Source organism: Taeniopygia guttata, chromosome 1, assembly GCF_048771995.1.
Source record: "Taeniopygia guttata chromosome 1, bTaeGut7.mat, whole genome shotgun sequence".
Classification (NCBI taxonomy): Eukaryota; Metazoa; Chordata; class Aves; order Passeriformes; family Estrildidae; genus Taeniopygia; species Taeniopygia guttata.
Genome location: NC_133024.1, coordinates 3,243,269 through 3,255,811, shown reverse-complemented (window position 1 = coordinate 3,255,811; position 12,543 = coordinate 3,243,269). Strand labels below are relative to the sequence as shown.

The window sequence follows — 12,543 nt, the reverse complement described above, 5'->3', positions numbered from 1 at the left end:
CAGGAGCCTTGGCCTGTTGGAACCCAGGCCTGGTATGGGGGTTCTGTGGGGTGGAAAAGTCTCTCCTCCACCCCGAGCTTCCAAAGAAAGGCTCAGCAGTCTCTGTTGTTCGGTCTCATGGCTGTTTATTGCAAGTTATCTAAAAGATTTTCTTCTGGGGCTGCTGTGGTTTGCTCACAGCTCAGGCAGAGGCACACACACACCCTGACATCCTCTCTGACTCCCGACTGCTTCTTCTCTCCCCCTCTGCCCAGGGCTGCTGCTGTCTTTTATATGGTACATTACATGTTACATGTTTACAGTTTTTCCCCAATGCCTATTACCTATATTAAATGGTGCTTTTCTATCTTTTATATGGTACATTACGTGTTACATGGGTACAGTTTTTCCCCAATGCCTATTACCTATATTAAATGGTGCTTTTCTATCTTTTATATGGTACATTACGTGTTACATGGTTACAGTTTTTCCCCAGTGCCCATTACCTATATTAAATGGTGCCTTTCTACTCTAAACCAATCTGTGAGTGCCAACATCACCAAGAACATGGAGGGAAGGAAGAAGAAAGAGGGAGGACAGGGCAGGCCCAAATCCCTCCATCTTAAAACCTCTGACCCCCATGTACAAAGTAAAAACCCCCTTGTACAATACTAAAAAATTCTTCCTTCTACTTTGTAACTACTTCTACTATAATATCTAAACTTTTGTGACTGCTTGTTCCACCTTCAAAGTTGGTAAATCGTTCCATGGCTCAAACCCAAAATCACAGCTGTTTCCAGCTGCCTGCCAGGGTCTCAAATGCTTCTGACCTGGGCCTGGAACATCCAAAAATGTCTGAGGGACATTCTGAGTTCCAACATTGACCCAGAGGAAAATTGATCTCCTACAGCTGCATAGCACTCGAGGGCAATGGGGCTGTGTCCCGTTCTGCCCCCTCAGTTCAGGAGGGACATTGAGATGCTTGAGCGTGTCCAGAGGAGGCAACGAGGCTGGAGAGGGGCTGGGAACACGAGCCCTGTGAGGAACGCTTGAGGGAGTTGGGGTTGTTCAGCCTGGAGAAGAGGAGGCTCAGAGGTGCCCTCATTGCTCTCTACAGCTCCTGAAGGGAGGCTGCAGACAGGTGGGGTCGGTCTCTTCCACCGGGCAGCACTGACAGAACAAGAGGACACAGCCTCAGCTACGTCAGGGAAGGTTTAGGTTGGATATTAGGAAAAAATTTTTCACTGAAAGAATAATAAAATACTGGAATTGTCTTCCTAGGGAGGTGGTGGAATCACCATCTCTGGATATGTTTAAAAAAAGACTGGACTTGGCACTTGGTGCCATAGTCTAGTTGTGGTGTTAGGGCACAGGTTGGACTTGATGATCTTAGAGGTCTCTTCCAACCTCATTATTCTGTGATTCTGTGTGATTCTGTGACTGTGCCCTGCTCTCCAGAGTAAAGCTGCTTGAGTGGTGCTCACCCTCCTCTGGTGAGACATCGCTGCAGTGCAATGGTGAGACACCATCAGCAGTCTTAGGTGTGACAGCTGTATCCTCACATTCTACCAGGGCAGTCTCTAACCACTGCATGCCATAGGATCTGCTGTAGGGCTTCAGTGCTGTGAACCTGCACACTGCTACCTACTGCAATACAGCACAGACATTATGACACTACAAGTTTCCACAAACAATTTTAAAGCAGCAGCCCTGCACCCCCCAGACTGCTGGCCACCCTTTTCCACGCTCACTTTATTTGTTCTCTTGTAAAACCCACTATTGTGACACCAGGCAATGCAAAAATGTAAGCAATGTTTTCTAAAGCTAACTATATTTATTTTGCAATCTTACTGCAAGATTTGGCATGGATCTGTTCTAACACCTGTACTCAAGTGCAACCACAAACACTTCTGCTGGCCTAAGGGAAGGGAAAGGAAGGGATTGAAAGAGCAGTGGCAGTGGCAAAGCAATTTTCCAGACAACATTGGCTTACAGGAGACTCAGTTGCTTGTAGAACTGTCTAAAGACAACAAGTTTTTTGTGCTTAGTGTACAGCCAACTTTCAGGTTTTTTCAGGTTATCCAAGTCAAATTGTGTTGCAGTTTCGACCTGTAAGGTAAGATTTAGAGCACCATATATACAGAAATAATAAAAATGAAAATTCAGCTGCACAAAATGTATACAAGCTGCAAGGCAGCTGCACAAAATGTACACAAGCATTAAAATGGTTCCAAGTTTTTTTGTTAAAACTTTATAAATTGTAAAAATGAAGGTTTTGAAACTACCCTCAAAGTTCCTGCATGTTGCTTTTTTTAATATTCATCCAGTTTAAACACCTTCAGCACCACAGATGCAAGCAGAAGATGAGAACTGGTATAATCAGTTCATCTGAGGCTCTGCAGACTGACTGTGCACAAAGACTCTAATTAGCTGCTAAAACCACAGGGTACTAAAACTGGGTGCCAGTAATCTTTCTAGGGTGCTATATTTACTTAGTCTATCTTGGTAGTGATCTGTAAGAGGTTTAAAGTAGCTCTCAAAGGCAGAGTTGGTGTTTGAATGATCATTGTCGGGAAGCAAGAATCAAACATTTGGATGAATAAATACTGAAAAAGATTTCCTGGTATGTTTGATGCAATGGGTGCTGCTGGATCAGCAGATGACATTAATGCTATGGAAATTCACCACTGGTACACAAAGTTTATGAAGGAGTGCCCATCGGGACAGCTTTGCCTGCATGAATTTAAACACGTCCTGGATCTACATGGACTTACTCCTGAAGCTAACAACTATGTTGAACAAGTATTTCACACATTTGACATGAATAAGGTAAGAATTCATTCTTGACTTTCTTATGGCTGTATCATTTGAGGCACTCAGAGGCATGTCTCAGAGAGCTGTAAGCTCCCTGCTCAGAGGTAATGAAAGCGACTCAATAGAAAACTCCAAGCAGATAACCAAGAATGGCTGGCAAACAATGTTGAATGCTCTGTTCCCAGTACATTTTGCCAATTTGAAAGTTTCATACAGTCATTCTAATACATTCTGATGGTTTCTCATCTTTAGAAACCAGATTTTTATTGTTTTTTTCAGTGTGCATTAATAATTGAAATTTTTTTTATATAGCTGCTTGAAAAATCTTTCTAAGGCAGTGAGTGTTCAGCTTGATCCATAGGTATTAATGATTTCAGATTATGCAACATAGACACAATAAGATTCCTTCTGTCTCGGGGTTTGTTCAGAACACCTTCTGTGCCCTAATTCAGTACCAGTGAATCCCCCTGTTCCAAAGGCACCTCTGTTTGGTTTTGATCCATCATTCCAATTTTACTGCTTAACATGTTAGGTCCTGCTAACTATCCATCCAGCAGCTGTTAGGTGCATTGCTGTTTTATGTTGTTCCAACACAGCCTTCGTATGGATTCCTCCTAGCCACGAGACTCACCCAGAGTTATTTTCCTACCAAGTGTGACAAAAGGAGTGAAGAGTCATCTGTAATTCCTAAAAGAGTCACAGAAATTAGGCTTAGGCTGAATTGTCAATAATACAAACTCAGCTTTCAGCTAATAGAACAGATGGGCCCATCTTGGTATAAAATAATATTTAAAAAAAACAATAAAGCATTAATGTTCACTACCCACATTATTTATCTCAGCGAGTTCAGAGATATGGAATTATGTAATTAATTACACTTGTTTCAGAAAATGCTGAGAGTATAAGGTACCTTGTGTGCTTTTACATGAAACAGTACCTGTATTACACTGTTTTCTTCTGTTTCCATTCACGTCTCCACTCCCAATTCAGCTTGCTTTTTTGGAATTTTGTAATTCTTTCTTACATAATCCTCAAGGACTTTTCCTATAAAACAAAGCTCCTTGCATGCTCTTTTCTTCCCACTGCCAATTACCAGATGGTTAAACATACTGAAATTTGATTAAGTAGTATCACCTAACTCAATAAATGTGCTAATTACAGGTGAGGAGCAAACTTCCAGTCGGCCTGACTGGCAGAAATGGCTAATTTGCTGTCCTCTTTTGAACTAAAAATTTGATGCATTAAGTACCCCAGAAGTTCTTTGTGAATGCTAACCTTCCTGGACAATGCACATGGACAGTGTCTGAGCTCACCTAAGAGCTTTTCCAGTATAAGTTGTTTAAGCATTTCCAGTTTAAGTTGTTTAAGCATTAATGTGCACTGCACAAAGCCCTTGACACTTCAGTGCTCTTGGAAAGTGTGGGGAGCTTTGGATGTTGGGGATTTTGGCTTTTTATTTTATGGGGGAACATCCTTTTGGTATTGTTGGTATTTTTGAAGTTCCTAATTGCCTTTCTCCCACTACAACTAGCTTATCACCCATGGAGCAAGCAGTTTGCTCATCTGAGGAATATTAAGATGTATGCCTTAAACTTCTCAGGTTATGCACATATCAGTTAGACTCTTGCTACCAATCTCATCCCCTTCTCTGGTATCCCCAGAACTTTTTAATCAATTGGTATATTTCCACCAAATTTCAAAGAGTAAGCATTTCAGTTAATCAGTTCCTAATGTTTTCATAAAATTTGGCAGCTGGGTAGCAGGGACACACCCAAAATGAATGCCCCATTCATGTAGAATTAAGATTTTATTCATTGTTTAAGGCATGTTTTGGCTGACAAAATGATCAGGCACTTGTTTTCTTTGGCCTAGAGAAAATACAGAATGGAGCTGGGGTACCAGCATTTGGGGTTTTTGGGGACAAAAGACATAGTTTGTATGGGTCTAGGCTTTTGTTTTGCTATTCTCAGAAGGGCTTTTCTAATTAATGTTCCATGTTAGACAGAAAAAGATGCTTTGGTTTTTTATCAGTTTAGAAGTCTTCCCCCCATTTTAATGAAATTTAACAATGATTTGGCCTTTAGGGCTTCATAAAACCCACTGTAAAACTGCTTCTCCTAGGCTTAAAACCTCATTATTTAATAATGTGCTCCCACTAAATATCTGATATTCATTTCCTGTTCTGCAAGATGCTGTAACAATCCTCCACTAGCTACTTCTAATCTGAGGCATAGATTTTATTGTGTGCTTTCTTAATTGAGCTGTTGCTCAGCTGCAGCAATAAGACCAGGAAAAGTTATTTAGAAGGCAGAACAGGAATGGCACATTTAGAATTGTCAGTTACATTAGATTGTATAGTCTATATCCATTTGGAGATGGAAATAAGATGAAGAATGGGGCTTCCATTCCCAGAAAAATGGCTGGCAATTTTTAATCCCTGCCCAATCTATTTGTATCATTTAGTAGTTGGAAATGCTTAAACACTTAGGAAAATGAATCAAGTAAACCAGAATGTTTTATCAGAATGTTTTACATTTTTGCTTTAAACACTAATAAAAAAATCTATTTTTGATTAAATGGCAACAGTTTAGCTACATTATTTAGATACAACACACAGCATCTAGATAAGCTGTAGCTCAGTTTTATTCTTCTTTTGCCTTGAATAAAGTCTTGTCAAAACCTCACTGAAAACCCTGTGGCAAACAAGAACCAGGACCTCTCAAACAACGTGCCAGGATTTCATAAGTTTCCTCTTTGGCATTTACACTGCATCTGTTTAGTTAGACATGATGTGTATATTTTTCTGTTGTAATTTATGTTTTCTGTGAAGTCATTCCATGTGGGGCTTCAGGCTGGCTTAGGGGACTGATTTATGTAACAAGCAGAATGAGCTGCACCCAAACCAGCTTGCCAAGAGAAATGCACTTGTGAGTTCTATGTATTCATTGTATTTTTGGTCATTCCAACTGCATCAACACTTCAAACGAGAGCATGGCTCAGGCAGAGTGCAATGGAAAAGCATTTGTCTTCTGGATTCTGGTCTTAATGCAGAAATCCAGTTCAAGACTCCTTTCCATGCTTAGCAGAGACAAAGGATCTTACTTCAAGATGACTCAGCTCTCTCCAAGTTAGATGAACCAAGAGAAAAACAACTTACCTGAGTTGGTGGAAACCAACTCTTGCTTAACAGAAGATTTTTTTTTAAATCAGTTTATAAAAAAAATCAAGGTTCTGAAATGGCATAATACACACAGATATAAAAAGCTATAATGCCATTTGATTTTGACATTGAAAATTGCACCATTAGTTTTCTTTTGTTCGCTTCACCCTGTCCCCTCCAAACACACTCCGCTCTGAATTCTGCATGTTAATTTTCTCTCATCGAGGATCAAATTTTCCCTGATGCCATGGTGGTAAAAATCACTGTCAGATCTATTAGTGGGTGAGGAAAAGAATTTGAGATTAAATTTCTTGCAGCATGCATGCATTTAGATTTTAGGAAGTGAGATTCCAAGCAAACAATAAACTTATGTGAATGCAAGAGTCTCCCTGAACCTAAAATTGCTGAAGATGACTCTGTCAGCTTCCAGTTTCTATGATAACAAAAGTGCTAAGCTTTAAATATTCAAATTTCTGTCACTTTATTATCTGAAAACCCATCACTGAGCCTGTGAACAGAACATGTGTGTTAAGTGGATTATGGAAATTAAGCAATATTATTAGTTTTTAGTGTCTCCCCATGCTCTTACTGTTTCAGAATTATATACAGACATATAAATGTCTTTATTATATAAAGATATTTTGCTAGATCTTTTTAACCTTAGGATTATATTACGAAAAGTACTTATGCCATGCTTAATTTAGATGGGATGTTAAATCAAAGCATGTACTTTTAATTGGAGAGTCATGAAGAGTCTGTTTTCAGTAAGAAGTCCCCTTACTAGCTCTGATTTATACCCTGTCTTCAGGTGCTGTCATGTGAATTTCATCCACGTTTGTATTTAAATAACCTGATATTTTCTGTGAGACATTTCTGTGAGATCTGAACATTTTTTTCCCCAATACTAATGATGCTGTATGATCTATTTCAAGTCCAAGGCTGCAAAGCTGACACAAGCTCTTACACAACATGAGCATAAATGTCATGTTTTGTCTTCAAGAGAACCCCTGCAGAAGCACCTGAGAACATGTCAAGGTCACTCCAAAGAGAAGGACCCACCTACTGACAAGTTCTTCAAAAATCTCCTAAATTAGTTCCTTCCCTTGTAGGTGGGGATGCATGAGAGCCTTAAAACCCTCAGGTTTTCCCCGTTCACTACTGGTAGGTTGTGTGAATATTTTTGTCTTCATGATCCTTTTTCAAAATTACTTTCTCTATCATTTCTAAAGTAAATTCTGTTCAGAGCTGCATTTTCAGACAGTTACAATAAATCGTTTCTGTTTTTCTTTATTTTATCATTGCCATTTTTATTCTTATTTGGAAAGCTTTTAAAAGAGTTATACAGCTGTTTTACTTCTCTGTTCACCTCTTTTAAAAAACAACTTTTAAAGCTAGGTAGTGGAAGGAAGGCAGACTTCAATTTTTGCATAGATCAGAAACAAGATTTTTTTTTTTTTTACTTCAAGAAGAGAAATGAAATAAATGTAGTAGGGAAAAAGAAACAGAAGCAGTCAAAAAAAAAAAAAAAAACAACAAACCAGGAATAGACAGGAATAAGTAGATAACAGCTTTTGAGGAGAGGGAAAAAACAAGTGAAGTGTAAAAAAAGCAAAATTTACAAAATGGAGGCACATTCTTTGTACATTACTCGAAACCCTTATGAAACTGAAATGCCAGTTATGGAGAAAAAATGTTGAAAAGAGAGTTAAAATCTTAACCAGAGATTCATTCTCCATCAGCAAGAGAGCTGACAGGCTGGAACAGGGATTACTGGACAGAAACACCAGCGTGCCACTAGGAGATGCCAGTGGCTCAGCATCTGCTCACCTGGGCAAGGACTTCAGGCACTAGGAAGGAAAACCTCTCCAATCATCTTTTAATTAAATGTTTGCTGATGACTCTATTGGTTTGGCTTTCCTTTTTCCAAAGTGCTTTACTCTGGGGATTCTATTGCTAGTAAGAAATAAAAAAAAAAAAAAAAAAGAATTAAAAATTTCTATTTGTTTCCAAATAGCTGTGCCGTGTAGACAGATAAAAACAGGAAGCCAGGATTTAGAGTTGTTTAAGGATCTATATATGTAGCATTATTAACTGGAAAAATCCGATTTGTCTAAACTGAAATCCATCACGAAAACAGCCTGTGGCATCAAAACATTGGTGGGGGTGAGAGTGAATTTGAATCTGTTACCATTAACATGAAGATTTCTGGAGATCTCTCATCTAGTTCATCAGCATGGAAAAGTTCAGTGATATTTTTTTCTTCTTAGTTGCCCCAGTTGGAGCCAGGACATGTCATTGGCCTCTCAGATTTTCCCTAGATGACAGGACTCTTTCACTGCATTTCTAATAAGACCACTGAAAAGTGGCAGGTTAGCAGTAGTAGGGATTGTTAGTCCCACTTGCAGTTAGTTCTCTGAATCCCACTGGACCAGGTGCAGCCCAAGCTCTTGCCCACCCTGAGTTTAGGAAAATCAGTGAATTCACACTAGCTACTAAAAGAAAGTATTCCTGATTTGCTCTGCTGACAAAGGAGGATGCACCTCTTTGGCAACTAGAAACCCTGGTGAAAATAACAGCTTCAGCTGTGGGTCTTCATGGTAAGTCATGAACCAAAAAATGGAAAATGTAAAATTGGTATCTCAGAGCACTTCCCATAATCATTGAAACTAAAAGAACAGCACCACAAATGGTTCTGTAAGACTTGTTATTTCATTATGCATGGTTATTTATAGATACAGGCACACTGTAGTATGTGTGGCTAACAGCAACCACAAAATTACACCTGTAACTGGTTTAATGACCAAAAAAACCCTCTTGGTCTGGGCTCTGCACAACTAAGATAAGCACAATTTACTTTCTCATCACCAAGATGTGTTTCACTGAGCAACACTCATAATCTCCATGTCAGGAATAATGAAGCAGTACTACAAAAAGAAATCAGACATAATAGCCTCTTATAGATGTATTGCTTTAATGATCACTGCCTTCTTTTTCAGTTTTAAAGCTATACATAAACTCAAGGAGTTAATTGTTTGTACAACTATGGTAGGATGCACACAAGGAATGTGATGGTGAACTAGCAAAGTTGGGCCAGCGCTTGACCAGTGTTTTTAATGAGAGAATAATTCAGCAATTGTGTGTTCCACAATGGTGCCAGGGTTTAAACACCACAGAAAGCAGCAATGACCTCTCTTTTCCCCATTCCCACTCTTGAGTTAGCAAGAATTTGTGAGTCCTCTTACCTCAGATTAGGGGGTTGTGTCCTACTAGAAATTTGTCTCATTGGGGCAAAATATTTCTGGTTTATAAAGGAGAGAAGTACAGCCTTTAAAAGCAAGCTACATTCTGATGACAATAAAATAAAGAAAGGTCAGCTTGGTCTTCCTCCTTGTATAATGCATAGAAGAAATAGAATGTTTAGAAACTAAACACTCATTCAAATAGTTAGAAAACTGTAGAGTGGTTTATAGGGAGAAGATGGTAATGGTTGGGACCTAATAGTTTGAGTCTTAAAAATCAAAAAAAGAAAAAAAAAAATGCCCAACCAGATCTGCTTGAGCTGGGAGGTAGGTTCCATCTAGCTTAAGAGGCATAAAGGGACTCTGAAGTTGGCTATAGATGCTGAGTGGCCAATGCCTATGGAGAGCTGGAAGATGGAGATGGCAGGGAGAGATGACAGGATAGGGGGAAGGAAACCAGGCTCTGAAGTCAGGGACTTGCCTGCAGTGGTGCTTTGTTGGGAAGGATAGATAAATATGATTGCCTAGCAGTGCTTCCTCTGGTCCTGCCCACACAGAACCACTGTGCCACCAAAATGAGCAGTGGCAGATCTCCACAGGCACCCAGCACTCCACACATCCCTGTGTTGTGGAGAAAGAGAGAAATGGAGCAAAGTATAGAAGCACGAACTGAGTCACACACGTGAGAGATGCAGATTTTTTCAGAGAAAATGACACACAGAAATTGTCAATGAAGAAAACTGAAAGTGAAGCCGGATTGAGCTGGAGCAGATGCAAGAAGTTAATTGGCAAAGATGACATGAATTTAGACAAAAATCTGTAGATAAGTTTTTTATTCAAATGCATGTAAAACTTGGCATTTGCCACTTCACAGGATAGCAGTTCTCTTTGTTGTATTACACTTCAAAGTTGCATCAGTTGCATCCATCACAGGGGAAAGATGTGTTCTCCTTGCTCCACAACACAGGGATGTAGTAGAGGCTGCTTACTGCCAAGGTACCACAGTTTTCACAATACCCAGGAGAAAGTCATCTTTATTATTTTAGTGTTCTGCTTTTTTATATTTCAAATTAGCTCCAGATCACCCTGCTAGGAAGTTTTGTTTTGTTGTGATGTGGGTCTCTTTTTTTTAAAAGGCTCAACCTCTATTTTCAACCTCTGACAAAAAACTTTTTTCACTTGTAAAGAAATCTAAATTACATGATCCCTTCTAAAACTAAGAGTTTTTATACCATTTTCAGGGCAGAACTAAGCAATCTGATCTTTTTTTCCTCATGGTTCCCTACAGAGACAGTTTTGCTTTACCTGCAATGTGCATTTTTCTGTGTGCCCATGCTGTTGCATTGATTGTCCTTGAACCAGCAATCTTTATTATGGGACTATCATTTTTGGTGTAAGTGCATAGTCCCACTGTTGCTTGTTTTTATGGTTTTTTTGATTCCCAGAATATTGTACAGTTCCAGAAAGCTTCTTGGCATCTCAATAGAGACTGTAATTTTATCTTCACCTTTTAGGATCAGCTTTGTTTGGAACAGATAGCTCATTAGGAATTGTTTCACTGGGTTTTCTATACATAAACTAGTCTCTACACTCATTGTTTCAGCATTCTTTGAAATGTCTTTGCTATATTAATTTATTCAGTTTGCCTCCACATTGTTATCAATTTTCTATTTTTATTTAGAAATAGAAATGCTCCAATGCCTTTGGCTTCTGGAACAAGTGATTTCCGTAGAAGTTCTACTGTCTCAATACGTGCTTTGCCTGCAGCTCATTAAATGCCTTCACACTGTGCAGAGGGTTATAAATTTTAGTCTTTTTGTGCCTCATAAAACTCACGTTTCTTTTTATGTCAGGCGTTCTATCAACCAAGTTATACTGTTCTAGTCCCCTGCTAGGGGTGGGGGATGCTGTGAGACTGAACTAGAAATCACATTATTTTTACCCAGGCCTGTTTGCTGTCTTTACAGGTGTTTTAGTTATTCTTATTAAGCTAAAGGGATTCTGAAAACAGGTATTACTTTAAAAGCATTCCAACTTTAACTTAGCATTCTCTTGTAAGCCTTTTGCCAGAATGTACAAAATCTGACAAAAAGTTGGGCTTCCAAGGCCCTTCTTCAATGCAATGCACCAGTCTTTCACGTGGTGGGCACACCTCCCCAAGACTTGCTATTTGGAAGCAACAAGCAGAAGTAATGCATGTTTTTTTTTTCAGGGGGAGAAAACAGGAGGGAGGGGAGAAGGATCAGTATATGTGAGCAGCTCCCAGGTTCCCTGTGCCTAGAACGAAATCCAGTGACCAGTGTCTGTACAAGGTCATGTGAAGAGATGGAAGGGAGCTGTTATTGCCCAAGAGAAAGAGAGAAAAGAGGAAGGATGATTAGCACTGGGTGACTTATTGATGGACAGCTCTTAACCTAACCATATCATGTCAAATTTTCAGCCTGCTTAAGTCTTATTCCTGATTCTCTGTTGTCTTGTTTGCAGCTAGGATAGAGTTCATTTTCTTCCTACTATGCAATACAATACTGTGTTTTTGATTTTGTAGGAGTAATAGTGATTACATACTGATGCTTTGATTTTCTTCCTACTATGCAATACAATACTGTGTTTTTGATTTAGTAGGAATAATATTGATAACACACTGATACTTTGGTTGTTGCTGTGTAGTATTTATTCTAAGCCAAGGACTTTTCAGTGTCTCATGCTCTGCTACTGAGGAGGTGCACAAGAAGCTGGGAGAGATCACAGCCAGGACAGCTGACCCAAACTGGCCAGAGGGATATTCCATACCATAGAATGCCATGCTCAATATATAAACAAAGGGGAGCTGGGAGGGGCCAATTGTTGCTCAGGACAGACTGGGCATCAAAAAAGGTAGTTTTTTGACATCTCAGAGGGTGGTCAGAAATTGCGAGAAAAAACCAGTTTTTTCTTGGGTTGTATTCTTCTCCTGCACTATTTTTCTTAGTTACTATATTTATTTTATTTCAATTATTAAACTATTCCTATCTAAACTCACTAGTTCTACCAGGTTTTTTTCCTGTTCTCCATCCTACCAGAGGCAGGGTGGGGTGAGAGTGAGAGCACAGCTGAGACAGCTCAGTCACCACTTGGGGTTAAACCACAATACCTGTCTTTGCTGTTTGACACAATCACTGACCATTCCTTTAAGAGCAGGGCAAAAGCACAGACTATTAGGAGTACAGGAGTCCTTCTCAAAAACTAACCTGATCCTACAATAGTAATTATTCTCTGGCTGAATTCAGACTGGGGGATAGTTGTCATTTTTCATGGGCACTCACCACCTCACAGGACTGTGCTCTTAAACTCCCCTGATTATAAATGAAAAGT

The 12,543-nt window shown here is 39.4% G+C and overlaps 1 protein-coding gene across 1 annotated transcript in view; it reads left to right on the top strand.

The window, feature by feature from the left end:
* The first annotated feature begins 2,393 nt into the window (after window positions 1-2,393).
* Window positions 2,394-12,543, top strand: part of GUCA1C (guanylate cyclase activator 1C) — a 33,829-nt gene continuing 23,679 nt past the window's right edge. The window contains exon 1 of the mRNA XM_072936412.1: window positions 2,394-2,808. Coding sequence (XP_072792513.1) covers window positions 2,605-2,808 — 204 coding nt within the window. The 5' untranslated portion in view covers window positions 2,394-2,604. The remainder of the gene's footprint in view (window positions 2,809-12,543) is intronic.